This window comes from Cygnus atratus, unplaced genomic scaffold (assembly GCF_013377495.2).
Source record: "Cygnus atratus isolate AKBS03 ecotype Queensland, Australia unplaced genomic scaffold, CAtr_DNAZoo_HiC_assembly HiC_scaffold_56, whole genome shotgun sequence".
Classification (NCBI taxonomy): Eukaryota; Metazoa; Chordata; class Aves; order Anseriformes; family Anatidae; genus Cygnus; species Cygnus atratus.
Genome location: NW_026110172.1, coordinates 58,594 through 81,711, shown reverse-complemented (window position 1 = coordinate 81,711; position 23,118 = coordinate 58,594). Strand labels below are relative to the sequence as shown.

Below are 23,118 nucleotides of genomic sequence, written 5' to 3'. Positions count from 1 at the left end.
TCTGTGCCTCCCTTCTCTGTGGTGGGGGGTGGGGGGAGGTTGCTGCTGGGGTCCCTCTGGTGGGGTGCAGAGGTACGGGGGGGGCACAGCACTCGGCCCTGAGGAGCAGTTTTGGGGTGCAGAGCCGGGCCACGGGGGTGCACCGGGGGGAGCAGCGCTGGGCCGGGGGGGGTGCACGGTGGGCACGGCGCTGTGGGGCGCGGGGCGGAGCTGTGGGGCCCGGCCCCCCCAGCCTCATTCCTCCCCCCCGGTTCCCCGCGGCGCCGGGGCGCGCAGCCCCTCGGCCGAGCGCAGATGCGGCACCCGCCCGGCCCGGCCCCCCCGCGCCGCCCCCGTGCCAGCACGCGGCTGAGCGGCGCGCCCCCCGCCGCCCGCGCATAATGAGCCGTAATGAAGGCACGGGCCCGGGGCGCCGGGGAGCGGCGGAACGGGGCGGCCCCGCCGCGGGGGGGGCTCCCGCAACCATCTGGGGCGCGGGGGGGCGGCGGCGCGGGGCGGCCCCGGGGGGCGGGCGCGGGGCCGGGGCCCGCCCGCAAACGCGGCCCGGCGGCTGCGGCCCCGCTCCGGGCAGGGGGCAGGGGAACAGGTGCCCGGCCCCGGCGCCGAGCCCCGGGGCCGTGCCGCAGCCCGGTCCCCGGTCAGCCCGGGGGGTGCCCGCGGGAACCCCCCTCCGCGGGACCCCGGCGCCGGCAGCAGCGCGGCGGGGCCGCCCCGGCTCCGCGGTGACCCCGCGCCCGGGACCCCGCCGCCGCCGCGGGGGGATCCGGTTACCGGCCCCGCGCCCCCGCCCAGCTGTCGGCCATCCCTCACCCGGGCCGCGGCCCCCCCGCCAAGCACGCCCCGGGGAACGGGGGCGCAGGGGCCGGCCCCCCACCCCGGGGGCCACACGGGACCCCCGCCGCCCCCAGCACCCCCGGCGGCGCGGGCGGCTGGGCGGGCGGACGGGCGGGAGGCCGGGCGGACGGAGGGGCGGGCGGGCGGCGGGGCGGGGCGGGCCGGGGGGGCCGGGCGCCCCCGCGTCTTTCAGCAGCGGCTCTGGCAGAGCAGGAAACCGCCGCGGGGCCGGGGCCGGGGCCGGGGCCGGGGCCGGGCGCTCCCCCGCGCATCCCGCGCCCCCCGCGCCCCCGCTTATCAGCGCGCCGAGCCCCGGAGCCTAACTCGAACCAAGCGCCGCGGGGGCTGGGCCGCGGGGGGGTCTGGGGGCGCGGGACGAGCCCAGCGTGCCGGGAGCGCGGGGCGGGCACGGGGATCGCGGGGCGCGGGACGGTACCGGGGTGCCGGCAGCCCCCGTGCCCGCTGCCCGGCCCCGCGAGGCCGCGGGCGGTGCCGGGGCGCGGGGGGGCAGGGGCCGGGCCGGGGCCCCGCGTCCAGCCCGGCCGTCGGGGCCGGCTGCGAGCCGCGGTCACGCCGCTTAGCGTAGGGCGAAGGCGCTTTGATATCCTGCCCCCACGTCATGCTCCGAGGGGGCTAATGGCACCAGGCTCCAGCCCGGCAGAGAGGGAAACCTGAGCCCCCCGTTCCGCCCGGCCCTAATCCGGGGGCCGGCGGGGGCCGCGCAGCCCTGCCCGGGGAGCACGGCCCGGCCCCACCGCGGCACCCCACGGCCACGCGGGGACCCGGGGGACCGTTTGGTGTCCCGTGCGTGGGGTCCCCGGGAGCGAGCCCAGCTCAGGACGGGGGCAGCGACCATCCTGAGCCCTGAGCCTTCTGGGGCTGGCCAAGGGCCTGGCTGGGGAGTTCGGGGTCGGTGGCCGCAGCCCCGCGCAGCGACACCGGGCAGGGACAGGGACACTGCTGCGGATGGCTCGTGGCGACATGGGGGTGCCCCAGGCGTGCCGGGCCCTGCGGGCGCAGACAGGCCCCAGCGCCCCTGGCCCCGTGCGGGCGGTAACGGACAGGCTCAGCTGCAGGATTGCCTCGAGGAGGGGCCGCGTGTCTGTCAGCGGGACGGCTCAGCCCTCGAGGGACCCCTCGCCCCCACCGCCACATGGCCCCCCAGCCCCTGCCCCTGTAGCCCCGGGGTACAAGGCAGCACCAGCCCTGCCTCGTGTACCCCATCCTGCTGGCCCCCCTCCCCAAGCCCCCCCCGCCCCTTGCTGTGCTCGTTCCCCCTTTCTGGCAGCACCTCAGGGAGGAGATGGGTGGTGCCGCGAGTCCTGCAGGGGCTGCCAGGGCACCTGGGCCCCGCAGGGAGGCTGTGGGGTAGCGGTGCCTGTCAGAGGGGTACGGCACTGCCCCTCTGAAGGCTTTACCCCCCCATCCCTATCCCTGTTGTGCAGGGGTTGGACCCCCATGCTGCTGGTGCTTGGTGCTGGCACTGGCTGCACCACCGTGGGGCCCATCCCCATGTGGCTGCCCTGTCCTGAGCCGAGCTGGGCAGTGGGGTGGTGTCGAGCACCCGCTCGCGGCTGCTGTCCCCGCCACGCTTCGGCGGCACCGTCTCCTGTGCTGGCTCCTGACAGAGACAAATGAGCTGCCCGTGCCTGCCACGGCTTTCACACCCCATTGCTGGGGTGAGCGGGGCAGCGCCTGGGGACCCAGTGCATGGGGCCAGCCCTGCGACACCCCCGCGCCCAGGCCAGGAACCCCCGTGGACCTCAGCGTGGCTCCCGGCCTCGGCTGGGTGCTGCCAGCACCGCGGCACCGTGCTGCCAGGCCAGCTGCCAGGCCGCGCTGCGGGGCCCCGCTCGGCTGCCAGCCCGCGCACAGCGGGACCTGACAGTGCCTCTCGGCAGGGCGCGGATGGATGGGGCGCCGCAGGACACAAGAGCCAGGGCCCAGCCAGTGCCACCCCACAGCCTGCACCCTGACCACGTCACACCCACGTGCGCGTGCTGGAGCTGCTGGGGTGCAAGGCTGTCCCTCCCCGGCACCCCGGTGACCACCGGTGCACAGCGCGGGCACGCTGGCATATGGCTGTCATGGTGGGAATGAGCTGTCATGCCGGAGCGGGGAAATTACCCCGTAACGAGGCGCGCTGGAGATTAGGCTAATGAGAAAATCAAAACACAATTTAATTCCTGTCACTGCCTGATCGTCTTTAAACGACGCCGTGCGGTTCTGACGGGCCGGCCTGCTGTGCCCACACGCCCCCCGGCACGGCGCCGGCCCTGCTCCAGCACCGCGCCACCGCCGCTCCCGGCCCTGGGGTCCCGCACCAGCCCCCGCCGAGCCCCCGCAGAGGGAGTGGACCTGGGGTGAGTGGGGGGGCAGCGCCCGCTTCCTGCCAGCTTCCCGAGGATGTGGGCACTGGAGGCTGGCACCGGGATGCCCGGCACCGTGGGAAAGTGGGGCCGGGGGGGGGGGGAACCTTCCTGTGGATGGAGGGGCCACGGCAGCCCCAGCCCTGTGGGACACAGCCTCAGGGCCTGGGAAAGCTGTGCTGGCCATGCAGGACTCTCTCCCGGCCAGAGCATCAAAGCAGCAGCCATGGAGGGGTGGGAGGGCTTGGGGTGCACATGGAGCTCAGCCCCCTGCATCCCCCAGCACCCCCCTGCTGCAGTCCTGTCCCCACCCGCTGCTGGGTGCCGGGACCACACAGGCCCCACAGCAAGCCCAGAGCAGCCCAGGCTGACCTGCACCAGCCCCAAAACTGTGCTAGCCAGCGGCCCTGGCCCCAGCCCTTGGCTGCAGGGACGAGCCCGGGACCCAGCGCTGCCAGGTGCGGGCAGTGACAGGGTGGCTGCCCTGGCACAAGAGGCGCTGGGGCCGGCACCTCCAGGCCTTTCTCCTCCAGCCCCGTGCAGGGGCGCACGGGAGGTAGGGCTGGAGGCCGTGGGAGCACGGCCAGGCGGGGCGGGAGGGCACCCCCTCACCTTTCCCGGTTTATCTTGGACGGCGGCATTTCCTCCAGCCCTTTGTTTGCGAGGCCGCGCCGCCCGCGCCCCACCCTGCCTTCCTCCGTGCCGCCGGGCACGGTGTGGGGGGATGCGCACCGGGATACGTGTGGGGCCGCACTCGCGCCATGGGGCCACCACCCCCGCGTGCCCCACCACGGTCTTCAGGCTGGGGCCACCGTGGAGGGTGCTCAGCGCCCACAGGACGTGGTGCTGGGCACACCGCAGCCAGCCCCGTGCACACAGCAGTGCCCACACGGGAGCCGCTCGCACGGGGTGCACGCGTGGGATGCATGTGCCAGATGCGTGCCCTGGGTGCGCGGGCTGGATGCAGGCATGGGGTGCAGACATGCTCGGGGTGCACGTGCAGGGTGCATGTGGGCTGTGGTGCCACCCGCGTCCCCGGGGCCCTGCCGTGGCGGGTGCCACAGCACTGGGCTCGTCGGCCCCGCTATTGTTGCGGCCACAGCCCTGTGCGGCCTTTGAAGTTGGCGAGACTTCCTGCCCCGAGGTTTTATGGCCCGATCTGTCTGCACCGCGCGCTTCCCCCTGCCCATAAATCACTCGGCGCTGGGAGGCTTGGGGGAGCGCAGCGTGCCTGGCCGTAACCCTCAGCCCCGGCCCCGCACGAGGGCACCGTCGGGGCCCACGCTGGCCTGGGACCTGCCCAGGGAGGCGATGCCCTGGGGCCGAGTGCTGTGCGCACGGAGCAGCCGTGGGGCAGTGCCCGGTCCCGGGGCTTCACCTCCAGCACAGGCAAGGTCAGCCAAAGGACATGTGGGCAGCTCCTGCACGGGACCTGGGGTGCCCCAGAGCCCTCGTGCCTGGGGGTCCTTCCCTCCTGCCCTGAGGGATCCAGGGCATGACTGGGGGCGTCTGCACCCACTGGCCAGGGATCCCCCTGCCCTGCTCTGTGCCCTTGTCCTTGCATCCCCTGTGCTGGAGCCCTGCCTGGCTGTCTCAGGGACAGACAGCCCCCTGCCATCCCCATCCCTGTCCCCATCCCCATCCCCATCCCTGTCCCCAACCCCATCCCCATCCCTCCAGAACTCCCTCACCGCTCCCCACCGCACTGCCCAGCAATAAAACAGGCAGCGGTTTAACGAGGGGGACGTGGGGTCAGACTTTTAGGGCTAATCACTGCAAGACTGGAAACACCAGCTAGCAGCGAGGGCTGCGTGAGGGCTCAGCCCCGGCCTGAGGCATGTTGGGTGCTGTCCAGTGTGGGGCTGCAGGATGGGGATGGGAATGGGGATGCTGATGGCGATGGCGATGGCGATGGCAATGGGGACAGGGCAGCCTCGTGGAGGCCCCCAGACCCCAGTCCCTGCCCAGCCGCTCCATCTGCCCGATGCTTCCGGCTTGACTCAGCGCAGAGGCGGCACAAGGGCTCGGTGGAGCAGTTACCTTTGCTATTCAGAGCATTTCCTGGGTTTTATTGTCTTCCCCTCCTTGTCCCACCTTCCTTGCAGGAAGCCCCCCGGTCCCAGCAGAGCCAGCGGCTCCGTGCCCAGAAGGACGGTGCTCCCAGCCACGGGGAGAAGTGGGGCTGGCGCCTGCCCCCCCGGTCCCCAGCCCAGGCCCCTGCAGCACCAGCGCACGCAGGGCAGCCCGTGCTCAGCACCAGCCCTGGCACCAGCCCCAGACTTGCCTGGGCCATGTGGAGCTGATCCAAGGAACATGGGCCCTGCAGAACTGGTCCGAGGCTTTGCAGTCCTGCACCCGCTGCCAGCCCTTCTTGCAGGCACTGTGGAGGGAGAGCTCGGGGGGTGCCCCTGGTTGCATTCCCTGCGTGGGACATTTGTGGTCGCATCCCTGCACGGGACGCCTGCAGCTGTGTTGCTGCACAGAACGCCTGCAGCTGCACCAGCACCCAGCCCAGGGCACTTTCCTCAGCCTTCACCCCGGCCGTCTGCCTGCTTGCCGTGGCCACAGGGCCTGGGGACCCCAGGCTCCTGCTGCCAGCGGGTGCCTGCCCAGCCCCAGCTCCCCGCTGCGGTTGTGGGATGGCTCCAGCCCCACTTTGGGCGCTGGAGAAGCCACCAGCTGGGCTGGCTCTGCCCCGCAGCAGGCAGGGGATGCTGAGTGGGCAGGAGCGTGCAGGGGAGACCCCAGGGCTGGGAGCAGGCATGACAGCAGCGGTCCCCTCCCCAGCCCATGCTCAGGCTGTCCTGGGGTCCCCGGCGAGGCCCCGACCTGGCGCAGGGCGAGGGCTGTGCCGCATGGCAGCGGCTGGGCGGGAGGAAGAAGAGCCGTCGCAGAGGAAGCCCCATCCTTCCTCCTCCTCCCGCTCCCAGCCCAGCTCTATTCTTAGCCCCGGTCTGTCCTGCATCCTCCCTGCCTGGCCAGGGTCTGGCCCATGCTGTCCCAAGGGGGGCAGAGAGCGCGTGAGGGACCCGCTGGGGGGGCCCTGCCCCTGCCTGCCCCTCCCTGCCCCAGGCCCTGCTCCCCCCGGCCGCACCCCCAGGGCCAGCCCAGCCACAGTAACTCGAGAGCCTGACAGCTGTGCCCTGTGCCTTGCCATGTTGTGCCGTGCCATGCCGTGCTGTGCTGTGCCATGCGGTGCCGTGCCGTGCTGTGCCGTGCCATGCCGTGCTGTGCTATGCTCTGCCATGTGCCGTGTGCCATGCTGTGCCGTGCTGTGCCCTGTGCCGTGCCGGGCAAGGACGTAGGGGGGGAGACAGAGCCCACTGGGTGGCCACCGGGCACCTCTGGGGCATTAGGACTGAGGGGATGGAGCAGGGGACGGCGTGGCCGGGTGCGGGTGAAAGCGGTCTGCCTGCCTGCCCAGTCCCACCAAGCCCCTCTGCTCAGCCCGGGCCGGGGGGACCCAGGTGTCCCCGGGGATGGGCCCTCCTATGACAGTGCCTGCGGTGTGGGGACAGCGGGTGGCGCCTATCCAGGAACGGTCACAGCATGGCGACACGGTGACAGCATCCCCGCTAGGCTGGGGACGCTGGGGACAGTCCTCTCCACGGACAGGGACCTCTGGAGCGGCACCCGGCTGCGTCTGGGGGCCGGGGTCGCGTCCCTCCTGGCGGGGTGCGGGGCTGCGAGGCCGCGGCCGTGGGCGCGGTGGCACGGGTGGGTCCCCGCGACCCCCGTGTCCCGGGGCCGTCCCCAGGCGAGCGGGGTCAGCGCGCCGGGAGCGCCGCATTCCTGCCGCTGGCCCGGCCGATCGGGTTACCTGCAGGCATGAGCCGGGCTCGGCCCTGCCGATTAATCTTCCCCTTGTAACACTTTGTAATTTGCCATTACAAAGCCCATTAAACGCGCGGGCCGGTCCCCGGCCGGGCGCGGGGGGGCTCGTAAATATGGGCCGTGTCAGGAGCAGGTACTTAGGGCCCGGCCGCGGGGCCGCGGGAGCAGGCAAAGCAAACAGCGTGATGGATGGGCCGGGAGCGCGCCCCTTTCATCTCCGGCCGGCCCTGCTGGGGCTGATTACGCCCGGCCGGGGGGCGCCCACCTGAGCCGGCGCCCGGGGCCGGGGCCGCCCGCGGGACCCCCCCACGGGACCGCCGCTGCAGCCCCCGGCGGCCACGGCCCCGCCACGAGGCCCGGCACGGCCCCGAAGCGCGGCGGTGCCGCGGCACAGCGCGATGGCGGGGCGGGAGAGGGGCCCGCCTGGCGCCGTGTTAGGGCACAAGCAACCAGCCGCCAGACGGAGCCGCGGCCTTCCGACAACCCCGGACTTGATTCAGGGAGCGCGGGAGCGGGCGGCGGCGGTGCGGGCACCAGGAGCCCCCGGCTCGGGGCTGCGCCCGGCCGGGCACGTGGGGGCGCGGGGACTCCGGGCCGGGTCGGGGCTGCAGACTGGGGACACGGGGGCGCGCGGGAGGGGGCAGGAGGGCCCGGGGCCCAGCGTGTCCCCCCCCCCCACTGGTGTGCACAGGGTGGCACAAGCATGTTCGCTGGTGCCGGTGCACACAGCGGTACCCCTGTGTGCGTACAAAACAGCTGCGTGTGCTACTCAGATGCCTACACCCACGTGTGCCAGCGCACACAAATTCACGTGTGTGCACGTGTGTGCGCACAAATATCGGTGCGCATGCAAACATCCGCAAGCTGAAGCGCTCGACCCCTGCCAGGCGCACACCCCCTCACCACGTGCCGCACAGGCACCGGCACACGCAGCCATGCTCAGATGTGTCCTCACTGCCAAGCAGCCACACCTCCCACAGCGCGTGTGTGAGCACCCGCTTGCACCACACACGTGCACACACGTGCCCCAGGCTTGCACACAAGAGGCACCCAAGCGCATGCATGCAGCTGGGGTGTGCAGGCAGGCGCATGCCCACTGTGCCCGAGCACCCACACGCAGGCAGCAGGCACAGAACCCCCACGTGCACGGCACACAAATACCCCGACCACGCGTGTGCGCTTGCAGAAATCACACCCGCGCATGGACACACACAAGGCAGCGTGCGGGACACAGCGGGGCTGGGGGTGCCGGGGCTGGGGGTTGGGGGTGGGGAATCTCCCCGCAGCTGAATCCAGCGGCCCCGCACCCTGCCCAGCCCTGGCACCCACGGGCGGGGGGCGTCTGTGTGGCAGCCTGGGGGCAGCGAGCAAGTGCTGGGGTGGGGACAGGGACGGGGTGGGGATGGCGGCGCTCTGCCCTCCTGCTGCCTGCCGGCGGCGCTGTGGCCGCTCCAGCCCAAGCCCCCACCCCGTAGGGTGCCCCCCCACCATGGAGCAGGGCCCCAGCACCCGCCCTGCTGAGCCCCGCAGCCCTGGGACGGGGACGCCCTGCAGCCGCCTGTCCCCCCCCTGCTGTCCCACAGCCCCCCCACCACCACCACAGCCCTGAGTGACAGCCCATGCTGCTGGGGGGGGGGGGGGGAGCGATCAATGGCTGCCCCCAGCGGCACCGTGCCCGCCTGCCTGCACCAGTGCCGACGCGCCGGCCCCCCCACAGACACCGCTGCTGCGTTTCGTTGAACTTTTCTTTTTAATTAACCTCTCGGCGGCGCGGCCCGGCAGCCCTGTCGGGGTTAATGATATCACTGACCCGCTGCGTGGCGGCCCCGATCGATACCCCCCTTCCCCGCGCCTCCGCCTGCCGCCACGCTGCAGCCCCAGCGCTCGGCGCGCCACCACACGCCGCCCCACCACCCTGCCCATCGCTGATCCCCCCGGGAGCCGGCGGGGTGCCCAGCACCCTGGTGCTGGGCCTCAGCCCCCAGCCCTGCCTGGCAGCATGCTGGTGTAGGGCCAGCATGCCCTGGTGTAGGGCAGCACGCTCTGTAGGGCCGCAGGGGGGCGTGGGGCTGTGGGGCACAGGCGGGACTGTGCTGTGGGGCGTCGGGACGGCTGCATGCTCCGGGAAACTGGTGGGGAGTGGTGTGTGGAGCTGCGGCCCTGGTGGTGGCAGACCAGCTCAACCCTCACTTGTTGCCTCCTGACCTCATCCCTGTCCCCATCCCCGTCCCTGTCCCTGTCCCTGGAGGATGCCCCACAGGCGACGTCCCACCAGAGGAGATCGCTGCGGCACTGCAGCCCTGCTGTCCCTGAGCCATGCCCTGAGTACCCCAGGGTGCTGATGCCAGTGCTCCCAGCTCATGCTCCCGGGCTGGGGAGGCTTCACCGAGCTGAGCGGTGGCTCCAGGCTAGGGTTTGTGGGGCCGAGATCGCACGGTGCCCTGCAGGTCCTGCATGACTGCCAGCCCAGCACCACTCGGTGCCTGAGAGGTCTCGCTGTGGCTGCAGACCCCCATTCCCGGGGCTGTACCCCACAGGTGCCAGGTCCCCCTCGCCCCTTGGGCATCCCAGAAGCCCTCTCCCCGGCACCCCTCTGCCCCTCTGCCGTGTCGGGGTCCCGGGACACCCTGCCTGTGGCCGCCCCAGCCCTGCTCCTCACTCAGGTGCGCCCTGTCAGCGTGCGAAGCTTTAATCCCGCGGTCGTTTATCTTCCAAGCGCGGCCCAGAGCTGTCAGCGGCTCAGACGAGCCATTTCCTCATTTCATTGCCCCGGCGAGGGGCTGAGCTGGGGTCCCCGCGCTCACAGCCCTAATTGAATCCGCATGGCTGTGGGTCGCAGTGCCGGCCTCGCCGCGGCACCCGGCCACCCCACACCGCCCAGGGGCCCCGGGGTGCTGCGGCAGCGGGGCAGGGGCCAGCCCGGCCCACAGCCACCCGTCCCCACCACCCCCCGGAGGGGACCCTGATTCCCACCCGGCCCCCACTCCCCACGGTGGCTGGGACCCCCAGGGACCGTGGGGACGCCAGGGGTTGCCCTGCGCTCAGGACAGCAGTGGGCGAGGGTCCCGCAGAGCCCCCCCGGCTGCCCCGTCGCACGGGCAGGGCTATTTGTGGCGCGGGGCAGGAAGCGGCAGCGGGGAGACGGTGCTGCCTGCCCCGCTTCCTGCCCTCGCCGGGCGCGGGCGCACGGCCCTGCACAATAGCCCTGCCCGACCCTGCGGCGGGACGTGGTTCCCACGCCGGGGAGGCAGTGCAGACACTCGCCTTGCTGCAGCTGACAGCGCCTGGCCCCGCGGGGCAGGGGTCCAGGGCTGCTCCCCGCAGCCCCCGCCTGCTCCCAGCCCCAGGTCTGGCCGCAGCCCCTGCTCCCCTCCCCTCCCTCCTCTCTGCCCTGGCCAGCATCGCCTCCCCCTGCAGCACCCCTCGCCCCAGCACCCTTGGGAAGAATCCCCAGGCCCTGTGGACGGGCCTGCATGAGGCCACCCGGCACAGGCACCTCGCCAGTGCATCCCCCGCTCCCATCCCTCCGCTGCTGGCTGCTCCACGGGTGCCAGAGGCCACCACGGGCTGGGGCTGCCCCTACCGTCCCTGGGAAAGGGGACGGGGCTGTCCCCAGCAGCCCTGCCCTGACCCAGGGCCAGCGGGGCGCGGGGCTGGGAGGCAGCCCGGGAGGAGGGAGCAGCGTTTGCTCACAGCCGGAGGCTTTGAAATGCAACCCCCACCCCCCGGCCCATTTGGCTAGAGTTTGGCCCAGGCCCATATGGAGGCCCCTGTGGCAGGGGGGGTCTCAGGGGGAGGGCGGCAGCTGGGGCTGGGGGCTGGCAGCTCCCCCCATGGCACTGGGCTGGGGTCCCTGCGGTGGGGTCACCTGGTCCCTGCTGGGGCATCACGCACAGGGCTGGGTCCAAGCCTTCCCCAGGGCTGGGCACTGCCTGGGGCCCCCAGTTTGCCAGCACTTCTGGTCCCAGTTTGCAGCCTGGAGCTCTGTGCACCCCCATGCACGGCTGTCACACGCCTGCACACCTCTGTGCACGGCCGCAGCCGCACGCAGGGCCACTGGGTGTCTGCTGGGGGTGCACACACACACCACAGACGTGGGGGTGAGCACTGCCTGCACACCACGCACACCTGCACAGCCCCACGCGTTTCAGGTGCCCCCAGCCCCTCAGCTCCCAGGAGGCACGAGCCCCTGCCCACTCCTTGCCCTGTCCTCTCCCGCCAGCTCGCATCCCCGTCGCGCTCTCCGCTTGATTAAGCTGCGGGTCCGCCCAGCACTTGTGCGTGCAGCGAGGTCAGTGCACGGTAATGAATAGATCATTTGCCAGTAACCCCTGGCGAGGGATCCCCGGCACCCCCCCCGCTCCCCGGACACATTAATACACCGTTTCCCCGGGGCGAGTGTAATCACATCAGTTGCTGCTTTGCCGCAGCCGCCCCAGCCGCGAGCTGGGTGAGTGTTTATTGCCAATAATTGGCCGGGTCTCCTCCCCCGGCACCAGGGCGCGCAGGCCCCGCGCAGCAGCTCCCCTGGTAATGCCCCGCGCGCCTCCGCTACTGACAGTTTAATTTTACACCGAGCTATTCCCCTTATTAAAGGAAAATTCATTTGCAAGCAATTTCCATGTGCAAACTGCTCTGCATTTCTAACTCTGGCGCGGGGCTGGGAGCGCCCCTAATTGAATTACTGCCAGGCGGTTCGTCATGGAGCCTGCGTTATTGAAATGGATTCGCTAAATAATAGATCAGGGGCAGAACGCGGTGCCTTGGCATAAGCATATTAGAGGGCTGAGCTGCCGCCTCCCGCCCCTAATCATGTTACCCTGTCACGGGGAATTCGCTGCACAGCGCAGACACCCGAGCGTGGGGCGTCCCTGCCGCCTGCTCCCAGGGCTGCCACGGCCACGGGTGCCCAAAGCCGTGCTGGTGCCCCCCAGCCGCTGGCATCCCAGGCCACGAGTGCCCCTGCGCCGTGGGCGTTTTGTGCTATGGGTGCCCTCGAGACATGGGTGTCCTGGGCAGGGGCGTCCGGGCAACCCCCAGCCATTGGCAGTCACGCCAATGCACGCACGCCATCCTGTGTGTGCTCACACAGCCCTGTGTGCGCGCACACCCTCACGCGTGCATGCGCAGCTGTGCTCTGGCGCTGCTCGCGTTGCTCCCGATGCGAGTGCTGCAGACCCTGCGCAGCTGCTGGGGCAGAGCCACGCAGAGCTCCGCCTCGGCTGTCCCAGGCCATGCTGGGGGCACCCACGGGTGTGCTGGGGGCAGCTGCCCCCACTCAGGCCTGCACCAAGGGGGTGACATACAGGACACGAGGCAGGTGCTGGCAGAGCTGCACCGGGGTGTGCACCCCCACGGTGTTGGGGACCCCAGCTCTGTCCCAGCACCCGTGCAGGACGCAGCACCCGCCGGGCCGTGGGCGCCTGGCCAGCATGGGGCCGGCCGCCAGCCAGGGCGCTTTGCTCCGCTCAGCAGGAAGCTGAAATTTTCCTGCAAAAATTCACAAGTCTTTTTGTTTTCCACCTTGTGTCCTGCTTTGGGGTGAAGCGCGTTTCCCATCCTGTTCCCAGCAGCTGGGGCCGACGCTTCCCCACCCGGTGTGAACCAGGGGCCAGTGCCCTCTCTGTGCCTAGCTGGGGTCCGTGTGCCCACGGTGAGCAGGGCCGAAGCAGGACAGTAAGCCTGCTGAAGGGTGGGGGCGGTGGGTGGCACGCTGCTCTGCGCCCTTGTGTCCATCTCCGTGGCCGTGCACTCCCCCTGACAGCTGCCCTGGTTCAGGCTGTGTGGGGCACGGGCCGGGGGGACCTCGTGTCCCAGCAGGGTGAGCACTGCAGCCAGACGCAGCTCTGTGACCAGCCCAGGTCCTGGCCCCATGGTCCTAGCCCCAGTGTTGAACGCCAGGCACCGCTGGCCCAGGGCTTCCTAGGCGAAGTTCTCGTCCCGGTCCCCAGAGCAGATGAAGTTGCAGGGGGAGATTTATTCAGAGGTGCAGGGCTGCTACAAACCCCGGTCAGTGCAAGAACAAGGAATTAGCCTAAGCAGCAATTTCCTGGTGTGTGTCACAGGGCATTAGCTGAGACAGAGCACAGGGCGCGGGCGTGAGCTGGGGCTCAGCCACCCCACGGGGCTAGGACTGGGATGAGGAAGGCTGCAAACACAAGAGGGCTGCGCACGCTGAGGGTGCAGTTCGTGGGAATCACAGCCCCAGCATCCTAGGGGAAAGCTCCCCTCTCCCCGCAGCACATGTGGCTGGGGAGCTCAGAGAGCCCCTTCCCTGCCTGCGCCAGGTGGCTGAGACTCACGGTCCGGCACGGTGCCCCTGTGCTGCACGGTGCTGCCGGAGGGGACAGGGGACAGTGCGCACAGCTGGCACTGCCACTTGCTGTGGCCCAGCCGAGGCCTGGGCAACTCCTGCGGGGTCAGGGGCCAGGGGAGGCAGCGGGGGCCTGGCTCATCTGCGCCCTGGGACAGGCACTGTAGAGCCGGGCAGGAGCACGTGCAGCGAAGGTGGCACCACCGGCTCCTTGCCATGTCTCTTTACCGCCAGCTGAGCACACGAGCCCTGCAGGAAGGACAAAAGGCTGCAAGGCAGCCACATGGACGCTGCTGCATCGGCGCCGTGTGCGAGGGGCCGTGGGTGCCCCCACGAGCGGGACCCATCCGGCAGCATACAGCCAGCACCAGGGGAAGGGGCAGCCCTGAGCTCTCCCAGCCTGCGCTGCGGCATGGGGACTTCCCGAGAGCAGCTTTAAAACCTCTCAGAAATTGGTTAAATCTCACACTGAGGGCTGGAGCGCCGGCAAGCCCTCACCCCACCCCCGCCCCGGGGTTTAATTGCTCCGGCTGCTAGGAAATTTCAAGGTTGAATTTGTCTAACTCCAATTTCCAGCCAGGGGATCGCGTTCTGCCTTTGTCAGCAACATTGGAAGCACCCCCCCCCCGCAGCTCTCCCCCTCCCCAGCACCAGCAGCGGCACACACGGGTCCCCCTGCACCTGCTCCCACCCGCCCGGCGCGGTTCCCCCATGGCCCCCAGCCCACAGGTTCATTTTCTGTCATTGCTGTGGTGACCCCTGCACCCGCAGCAGCATCTCTGTGTCCCCCGCTGTCCCCTCCCCACACTCAGGCTGCCCTCCTTCGGAGCATCACCCACCCCAGAAGGGCACCGGCACTGGCACAAGCCCACCCTGCCCGAGCAGGATCCCCTCCCCAAAGCCCCCCAAAAGTGCGTCACTAATGCTGCATGTGCCGCACGTTGGCCAGCCTGTGCCCACATGAGCTCCAGCAGCGCAGGGCTTCACCGCTGCACCCAGCAGAGCTGCTCCCCGCTTGCTGCAGCATTTCCTCCTTCCCAATCCCCCCAGCAGCTGGGAGAGCCCCCGGGCCATTCCTTGCCTCCTGGGGACAGCCCCTCACCCCTCCTTTCCCCTCCTATCTGCAGCATCCTGGGGGTGGCACTGGGACAGTGGGACGGTGTCCTCCACTCCCTCCATGTTCCCATAGCTGGGTGCCCCCTCCCCAGACCCCCAGGGAAGATGCTGCCCAGCGCCCAGGCAGCATTCCCCAAGGATGCACCACCGGGCCTGGGAAGGATCGAGACCTCTGGGCGATGAGACAGTTCCTGGTCCCAATCCCGCCTGGGAAACCGGTCCCGGTGCCGGTGGCGGGGCTCACCTGCGTGTGCGGGCGTCCCTGGGTCTTTACGAGCGGACGGGATCACGGAGCTATTTGTACCGGGGGGTTTACGGCCGGGCCGCGCTCTGAAACCCAAAACCCGCCCGAAGCGGCCTAATCACTCCCAGACGCGGCGGCCCCTGCTCTTTTATGGGGCGTTTTAGAGCAGGGGAGCTAATAAATTTCTGCGACGGCAAAAGCCCCGCCGGGTCGGGCGGGGGGGCTCGGCGGGGGGTTAGCGGGCCGCCCCCGAGGAGCTCTTAAAACCGGGCGCGGTGGCGCGGCGCTGCGCCCCGGCTGCCTCCCGTTACAGCCGCACCGGCCCGGGAGCGGAGCCCCCCCCCGCCCCGCGGGGCCGGAGCGGCGGGGACCCCCCCCGGCCCCCCCCCCCCGCTCCCCCGCTCCCGGCTCCCGCCCCCGCGGCTCCTCCTCCTCCCGGTGCCCCGTTATCCGCCCCGGCCCCGCGCCTTTAAGGCTGCGGCACCGGGGCCGCGGGGGGCAGCGGCGGCGGGCGCGGAGCTCGCCCTGCCCGCCGAGCGGCTCCCGGCGCCGGGAGGCCGAGCGCTCCGCCGCCGCCGGGCCCCCGCCGAGGGGGCGGGCTGCGCCCGCCGGGTTTAAGTGCGGCCGCGGCCGGCGCGGAGCCGCTTCATGCGCGGGCGGGGCGGCCGGGACAGCGGCTCCGAGGGGGGATCCGCCGCCGCGGCCCCGGCAGTATGAGGCGGGCGCGCCGCTGAGCCGGCCCCGGTGCAGGACCGGGGACGCGCCATGACCTCGGCGCGGGAGGCGGCCGGTTCCCCCCCGCTGCCCGCCGCGGGCGAGGAGCGCCGCCGGGGCGCCCTGGACCAGCTGCCGCCGCCCGCCAACTCCAACAAGCCGCTGACCCCCTTCGGCATCGAGGACATCCTCAGCAGGCCCTCGGGCCGCAGGGCCCCCCCCGGGCACGGCGCGCCCCCGGCCCGGCTCCCGGACAAGGCGGCGGGGCCCGGCGCGCCCCGCAACGGCGTGTGCGCCCCGTCCTCGCCGCTCTGCGCGCTGGAGGAGCTCGCCAGCAAAACTTTCAAGGGGCTGGAGCTGAACGTGCTGCAGGCGGCGGAAGGTACCGGGGCGCCTCGGGGCCGGGCCGGCGGCGCGGGGCCGGGGCCGGGAGCGGGGCCGGCCGGGGAGGCGGCCCGGGGCCGGCGGGGGCCCGGAGGGAGCGGGGCAGGTGCGTGTCCGGCGGCCGGGCCGGGCCGGGCGCGGAGGGGGCGGCGGGCGGCGGACGCGCTCCCGGGGCGGGCCGGGCCTGGGCCGCCTCCGGGGTCTCTCCTCGCCTCCAGCCCGGCGCGGCGCGGCCCGGCGGCTGCGGTAAGTTTGGTTCGCGTCCGCACCGGGGGAGCGGGGCCGCGGCGCCGGCCAGAGCCCGGAAGGCGGCGGCGGCCCGGGAGGGCCCGGTGCGAGCCCGCAGCGAGGACCGGGCGCGGCGTTACCGCTCCGCGGAGCCGCGGCCCGGAGGGAGGCAGAGGCCGGGGCCGGCCCGGGGGGCCCAGCGAGCCCCCCGCCGTGCGCACCGGCCGAGCCGCTCCGCGGAAGCTCCGCCGCGGCCCCGGGACGGGCGCGGTCAGAGCCCGGTACCGGGCCCTCGGCGCCCGGCGGCAGCGCGAGCTCCGCAAAATGCTGCAGCGGGCGCGGGGGCCGGGCCCCGGCGCCTTTACCGGGAGCCGCACATAACGAGCCGCCGCCGGGCCGGGCCGCGGTGTCCGCGCCGCAGAGAGCACGGGATCGGTCCCGCCGGCGGCCCCAGCCTTAAAACGGAGGCACCGGCCCCGCGGCGGGTGCGGATCCGTTACCGAGCGCTCGGGCAGACCGGCCGCGGCCGGCTCGCTCCCGTCGGTAACGAAAGCCTTTAACGAAAACCCGCGCCGGGCCGCGGCTTTTCCGCCCCCCGGAGCGGGGCTGGGTTCCTCGCCGCGTTACGAGCGGACACGCCGGCCCCGGCAGCGATCCTCGTTAGTAGCGCAGAAATCCCGTTTGTGCGGACTCCCGGCCCCGGCGGCCGCTGGCACCCGGTACCGGCAGAGGCGGCCCGGCGGGGCTGGAAATGGCCGCGCGGCTCCCGGGGGGGAACGGCGGCGGCAGCCCGACCGCTCAGCCACGTCGCCGGCGGGGTCCGGCCCGGTCGCGGCTCCTCCGAAAGCCCCGGGCGGCCCCGGGCTCCCGGCAGCGGCAGCCGCCGTGTGCGCGGCCCGGCAGCCCCGGTCCGACAAAGGCCCTTACGGGGCGGACACACGGACGGGCAGAGCGCGGCTCTCGGAGCTGACGAAAAGAAACCGTTGCAGGGGACAGGGACGGGCAGAGCGGGCTCCCGTGATTAACGGGGAAAACAAAAACGTACCCCGAAGGACACACGGACAGAAACGGGACAGCTCGGGGCTCCGTAATTATCGAAAAAATAAAAGCCCTTACCCGGACGGACACACGGACAGAACCCGGGCAGCGCGTGGTTCCGAAATCAACGAAAAATCCTTTACGCGGACGGACACACGGACACGGACGGGCAGATCGGAGTTCTCGTAATTAACAACGAAATCCTTACCCGGATGGGCAGAGCGGGGTTCCTGTAATTGTTGAAAAAAAGAGAAAAGAAAAAAAAACGTTACCCGGACAGACACCCGGACACGGACGGGCAGATCGCGACTCCCGTAATTATCGAACAAAACCCTTACCCGGACGGACACACGGACAGAACCGGCACAGCTCGGGACTCCCGTAATTAACGTAATTAACGAACGAGCCCGCTGCACGGACAGACACACGGGCAGAAAACTGGGACAGCCCGGGGCTCCCGCAGTTAGCGAACGAGCGCGCCGCACGGGCGGACACACGGACGGAGCCGCCGCCGACCGGCGCCTCGCGGAGCCCGGGCCGGGCCGGGCAGCCCCGTTACGGGCGGACGGGGCCGCAGCGGGGCCGGGGCCGGCGGCGAACGCTCAGCGGGAGGAGAACCGAGGGCGGCCCGGGCCGCGGCCCCGCGGGCTACGGCGAAACGTTAGCGGGAGCCGCACGGGGCGAGCCGCCGCCGAGCCGGGCCTCGGGAGCCGCACTACCGAGCGCGGCGGGTCGGTGCCGCCGGCAGCAGAAGGGCTTCAACGGCCGGGCGGAGCCGCGGGCGGAGCGGGACCAGGACCGGGACCGGGAGCGGGACCGGGACGGCGCCGCCGGTGGGAAGCCGTTACCGAGCGCGGAGCAGACCGGCCGCTGCCGGACTCGGATCCGCGCATTTCGCAGAAGCGCTTTACCGGGAGGAGCCGCTGAGCGCGGTCTGTCGGGGCCTCGGAGCTTCGGCGCGGCCGGAACCGACTCACACCGCAAACCGGCCGCGGGGCACCGGCCCGCCGGTAACCGGAACGGTCTGAGGGCGGGCCCCGGGACGGGCCCGCGGGGAGCGGGAGTTCCTAAAAGCGCTGAAGCGAAAGGACAGCCGGCAGCGCGGGCCGGTCGGGGCCGAGCCCGGCCCGGCCGCGGCGCGGTGCGGGCCCTGCGGCAGCGCTCCGGGACGCACGACCGGGGGCGAGCCGCCGGCGAGGAAAGACCGGACCGGAGCCCCGGAACGCTCCGCCGGGCCGGGCCAGCGGGGGACGGAGCGGCCGCGGGGCCGCGGGACGCGGGTGGGCTCGGCCGGGCGCGGCGGGGAGCCGGCGGGCGGCGGCTCGGCCCGGGTCGGGGCCGCTGTGGAGCGGCGAGGGAAGCGGGCGGAGGGGGCCGGGAGCGGCGGGCGGCTCCGGGCCCCGGGAACCCGCGGCTGGGCACTGGGCTCCGTGCGGAGCCACGGGCAGGGCCGCGCCCGGCACCGGGCACGGCACGGGGCGGCATGGCGCGGCTCGGCTCGGCACTGCAAGGCTCTGCACGCCTCGGCACGGCTCGGCTCGGCTCGGCTCGCTTTGCACGGCTGAGCGGGGCCGGCTCTGCAAAACTCGGCACGGCCTCGTCGGGCACCGCTCGGCACGGCTCGGGTCGGTTGGGTACGGCTCGGGTCGGTTCAGCACGGCTCGGCCGGGGAGGGGCGGGGGGGCGGCGGGGCCGAGGGGGGCGGCGGGGCCGGGGGCGGCCGCGCTGACGCCGTGTCCCCGCAGGTCGGGAGCCGCTGGGCGCCTTCGGGCACCGCCCGGCCTCCAAGAAGCGGCGCAAGTCGCGGACGGCGTTCACCAACCAGCAGATCTACGAGCTGGAGAAGCGCTTCCTCTACCAGAAGTACCTCTCCCCGGCCGACCGCGACCAGCTGGCGCAGCGGCTGGCGCTGAGCACGGCGCAGGTCATCACCTGGTTCCAGAACCGCCGCGCCAAGCTCAAGCGCGACCTGGAGGAGATGCGCGCCGACGTGGCCTCGCTGCAGGCGCTGCCCCCCGCCGCCCTCGAGCAGCTGGCGGCGCTCCCCGAGCCCCCCCGCGCCCCCGCCGCCGCCCCCGCCGCCGGCCCCGAGCCGCCGCCCGCCGCCGAGCTCTCGGAGGAGGAGATCGACGTCGGGGACTGAGGCGGCGGGGCCGGGCCGGCACCGGGAACTGACCGCGGGCCGCCGCCGGAACGGGGCGGCCGCGCTGCCCCCGCCCTCGCGCCGGGGGCTTTGGTGCAATTTCTCTTTTTTGTCTTCGTTCTTTTTTTTTTTTTTTTTAATTTTATTTTCTATCGTGACTGTCCCGTCGGTCCGTCCGCGAGGCCCGGGCCGCCCCGCGTGTATATATTTTGAATAAAGGAGACACCTTATTAACGAGGAGCGGGGGGGCTCGCTGGGGCGCGGCGGGCTGCGCACGGGCAGACGGACGGACGGAGGGACGGACAGACGGACGGATGAGTGCACCCACGCACACGCACCCCCTGCTGCAGCCCGAGCTGGGCGCGCTGCGCACACGCGTGCAGTGCTCAGCCCGGGGGGGCTCCGGGGCGGGCGGGGGCCGAGGCGGGGAGCGGAGCCGCGGTCCCTGAGACCCCGGCGCCCTGCCCAGCCCCGCGCCGGCACCGCCGCCGGGCCCCAGCCCCGCGCCCAGAGCGCTGGGACCCCCCCGGCAGGGCTGGGCGCGGGGACGGGCTCGGGGCGCCGCCACCCGCAGCCGGAGCAGGGAGCAGCGGGGGGGCGAGCAGCGGGCCCCAAATAGCACCCCCAGCTGTGTGTCCGTGTGTCCGCGTCTGTGTGCTTGTGTGTCCGTGTCCGAGTGTCCGCGTGTCCCTGTCCGCGTGTCCTTGTCCGCGCCTTTGTCTGTGTCTCTGTGTCTCTGTTGGTGTGTCCGTGTCTGTGTGTTTGTACGTGTCTGGGTCTGTGTTTGTACGTGCGCGTGTTTCCGTGTCTGTGTGTGTTTGTACATGTGTGTGTGTTTCTGTGCCCGTGTCCGTGCCCCCACCGCCCAAGCAGGGGGAGGCGGGGGCGCACCCCGGTACCCGGACACCTGCTCCGAGTCGTTGGCCTCCACGCCGCCGCCCTTGACGTCATGCTCCGGTGACGTCACCGCGCGGGGGCGATGACGTCACTCCCCGAGGAGGCTCAGGGCGAGCGGGGGGTGCCCGAGCGGCAGCGAGGCGCTGCGCCGTGCCGGGGGCCCGGCCCCGCACCCCCCCGTCCGTTCCCACCGAGCCGGGGCGGCCGCGGGGAGGTGACAGGCAGCTGCCGGCCCCGTGCCCTTGCCAGCGGTCCCCGGAGCCCCCTGTCATCGCCGCTACGTGTGAGCCCCCCCGGGCTCCATATGAGCCCTCGCTGATCTAATTACGCCGGTGCAAACTTCCGAAGGGAGACCCGCTTCTTCCATTATTTACTCCATTTTTAATTGCATTGTCCTTCCCTTCCCCCAGCGCTGCAGCAGCGCCGGCCGAGGGGGAGGGGGAGAAATGAGATTTAGCCCTGAAAGTGCCTTTGAGCGTCCCCCCCCGGGGAATTGCTTTTAATTTGACAGGTAGGAGGTCTGGGGAAGGCGGGCTCGGTGCGTGCGCGGGGCCGCGGCCATGCCGAAGCCCCAGGCTGCGGGTGTACCTCGGGGGGGTTAACGCGAGGGGGGCGGCGGTGACCGGGGGCTCCCCTTGTGCTACGGCTGCGGGCACCCCGCGGGTGGGGGCAGAGGCCCCGGGCAGGGCTCCGGAGGAGAGGGGGCAGAGGACAAGGGGTGGGGGGAGAGGACCCCCAGGGGGTCCCGCCCTGCCTCCCTCCTCCCTCTCCTCAGTGCTGGCAGACTCCGGGGGCTGCCCAGCCTCGGGAGCCCCCAGCTCAGCACCCACCCGGCTGCCCCGGTGCTGCTCCGGGGCTGGCTCCTTCCCCCCAGCTCCGCACAGGCCCCCAGAGGCCCAGAGACTTGGGGGGGGCCTCGCACCCCGCGGGGAGGGTTTGCACACACAACGATGGGGTTTGCACACACAGCGATGGGGTTCGCACACCCTGCAAGGGGGGGGGGGGGTTGCATACACAGCAATGGGGTTTGCACACAGCAGTGGGATTTGCACACACAGCAGTGGGATTTGCACACGCAGCAGTGGGGTTGCATGCCCTGCGGGATCCCAGGACTCTCACACTGACCCATGATGCCCGCAGCCACGGCCCCGCAGGGCTGGGGCAAGGCTCCGGGGTGCTGTTGCCGCAAACACCTCATTCACTCGATGGGCGACCAAAAAGCGGCGGTGTGTGCCCAGCCCCAGAGCCAGGAGCCCTGCGCCCACCCCACGAGCCCCCAGCAGCCGCAGCCAGGAGCCGGGAGCGAGATAACGAGGCGCCTCCGCGGCCCCGCAGCCCCCCGGCCTGCACCGGCCCCCCCGGCCCCCCCTCCCGGCAGGCGGCCACGCCGGGCGATGTCCCCGGTCCCCACGATAGAGACGGGCACGGGGCCGCACGCCCGGGGCCGGGGGCTCCAGCGCCGCTCCCCCCCCCGCTGTCCCGGCGCCCCCAGAGCCTCCCCGAGCGCGGCCGGGACCCCACATCCTCGGCCCCAGCCCTCCCCATGCGCCCCACAGGCTGGGGGGGGGCGGCGTGGGGCAGGGACGGGGGAGGAGGAGGGGGCTCAGGCCCTCGCGTTTCGGCCCCGTCCCCGCAGCCAGAGCCGGTGCCAGCACCTCCCGCCCCTCCGTCCGCGGGGGCCGGCGGCTTCGGTGCCCCTGCCGCGGCCCCAGCCTGCCCGAGCCGCCCCCCCGGGCCCAGCCCCCCCCCGCCGGCCGGTCCCGCGGGCGCAGCTCATCGGGGCGGAAGCGGCCGCGGGGCCGGGCAGCGGCTGGAGCCCCCCCGGCCGCCCCGCGGGAGGCTCCGCTCCGGGACGTGCCGCAGGCGCCGGGCGCGCCGCCATCAGCAGCCGCTTCCCACCGCCGGGGGCGGCCCCGGGCCCCCCGCCCGCAGCGGCACCGCGCGGGGGCAGCCGGCCACGGGCTCGGGCACAGGCAGCAGCTGCGGCCCCCCCCGGTGGGCGCGCTGGGGGCGCTGCGGGGCTGCGGGGGGGTGCGGGGCTGCGGGGGGGTGCGGGGCTGCTGGGGGCAGCGGGGCTGCGGGGCTGCGCGGCGCCGCCCGAAGCGGGGCCCCCCTCTCGTACTCCACGCGCACGGGCGCTGAGCACCCCGGGGGGTTCCCCGGCTGCAGGACCCGGCCCCCGGTCCCGGGAGGCTCTGCCCGGAGCCGAGCCGCGGGCACGCCCCAGCCGCGCTCGCCCCCGCGCGCTCCGCGCCCGCCACCGGGGCCCCGGGGCAGGCTCCGTGCCCGTGCCGCCGGCAGAGGCACCGCCAGGCCCGGCCCCGCGCTCCGCTCCTCCCCACGCGCTCTCGTCGTTTTCCTCTTCCAATTTTCTGGATGATTAACTCTGCTGCTGTTTCCTGACAACCTCTGCTGTTGGTATTAATTTCTTTTAACTAGTGATTAATTACTCGCTGTCTCCCGCGCTCCTTCTCCCCGCCGCCCATTTGCATATTAATCAAATCCTACTTGATGGCCTGCCTACTGCCTTCCTGCCACGGCCCCTGCGACTCCCATCACCTGCAAATGACATTACAGGCACTGCTCTCCTAGCAGCGGGGCTGGAGGCCCACAGCAAACACAGCGTGGCCCCGTACCGGGGGCAGCAGAACCCCCCCGGGCCCTGCCCCCCGCCAGGACCCCCGCTGACGGGAAACCGGGGCACCGGGAGGCCCCCGTGGGAGGCACTGGGGGCTGCCTGGGCGCTGCCCCCCGCCTCACCCCAGCTGCTCAGAGCCTGGCATGCCTCGATGCCTCCCCCATCCCCATGCCCCTGGGATCCCCGGGCTCTTCCCCATGCCTGGAGGTTCCCAGGGTTGGGGGCCCAGTGCAGCTGGGCTGCCCAGGGAGGTGGTGCCCTCCCCATCGCTGGTGTATTTGAGACACATGGCCGAGGCGCTAAGGGACGGGATTTAGTGATGGGACGTGGTAAGCCAGGTTGGCGGTTGGACTTGGTTGAAGCTCA

The 23,118-nt window shown here is 72.3% G+C and overlaps 1 protein-coding gene across 1 annotated transcript; it reads left to right on the top strand.

The window, feature by feature from the left end:
* Positions 1–15,475: 15,475 nt before the first annotated feature.
* On the top strand, positions 15,476–20,200 carry LBX2 (ladybird homeobox 2). The gene is made up of 3 exons (XM_050716939.1): positions 15,476–15,806; positions 18,820–19,131; positions 20,091–20,200. The coding sequence occupies exons 1-3, from the start codon at positions 15,476–15,478 to the stop codon at positions 20,198–20,200; spliced, it is 753 nt and encodes a 250-aa protein (XP_050572896.1).
* The last annotated feature ends 2,918 nt before the right edge of the window (positions 20,201–23,118 follow it).

Bases quoted from the DNA above. Each gene is read 5' to 3' on its own strand.
- LBX2 (XM_050716939.1), top strand. From the start codon at position 15,476: ATGACCTCGGCGCGGGAGGCGGCCGGTTCCCCCCCGCTGCCCGCCGCG. The intron at 15,807-18,819 runs GTACCGGGGCGC...GTGTCCCCGCAG, and splicing joins CGTGCTGCAGGCGGCGGAAG to GTCGGGAGCCGCTGGGCGCC. The intron at 19,132-20,090 runs GCGCCCCCGCCG...CCGCCCAAGCAG, and splicing joins GGCGCTCCCCGAGCCCCCCC to GGGGAGGCGGGGGCGCACCC.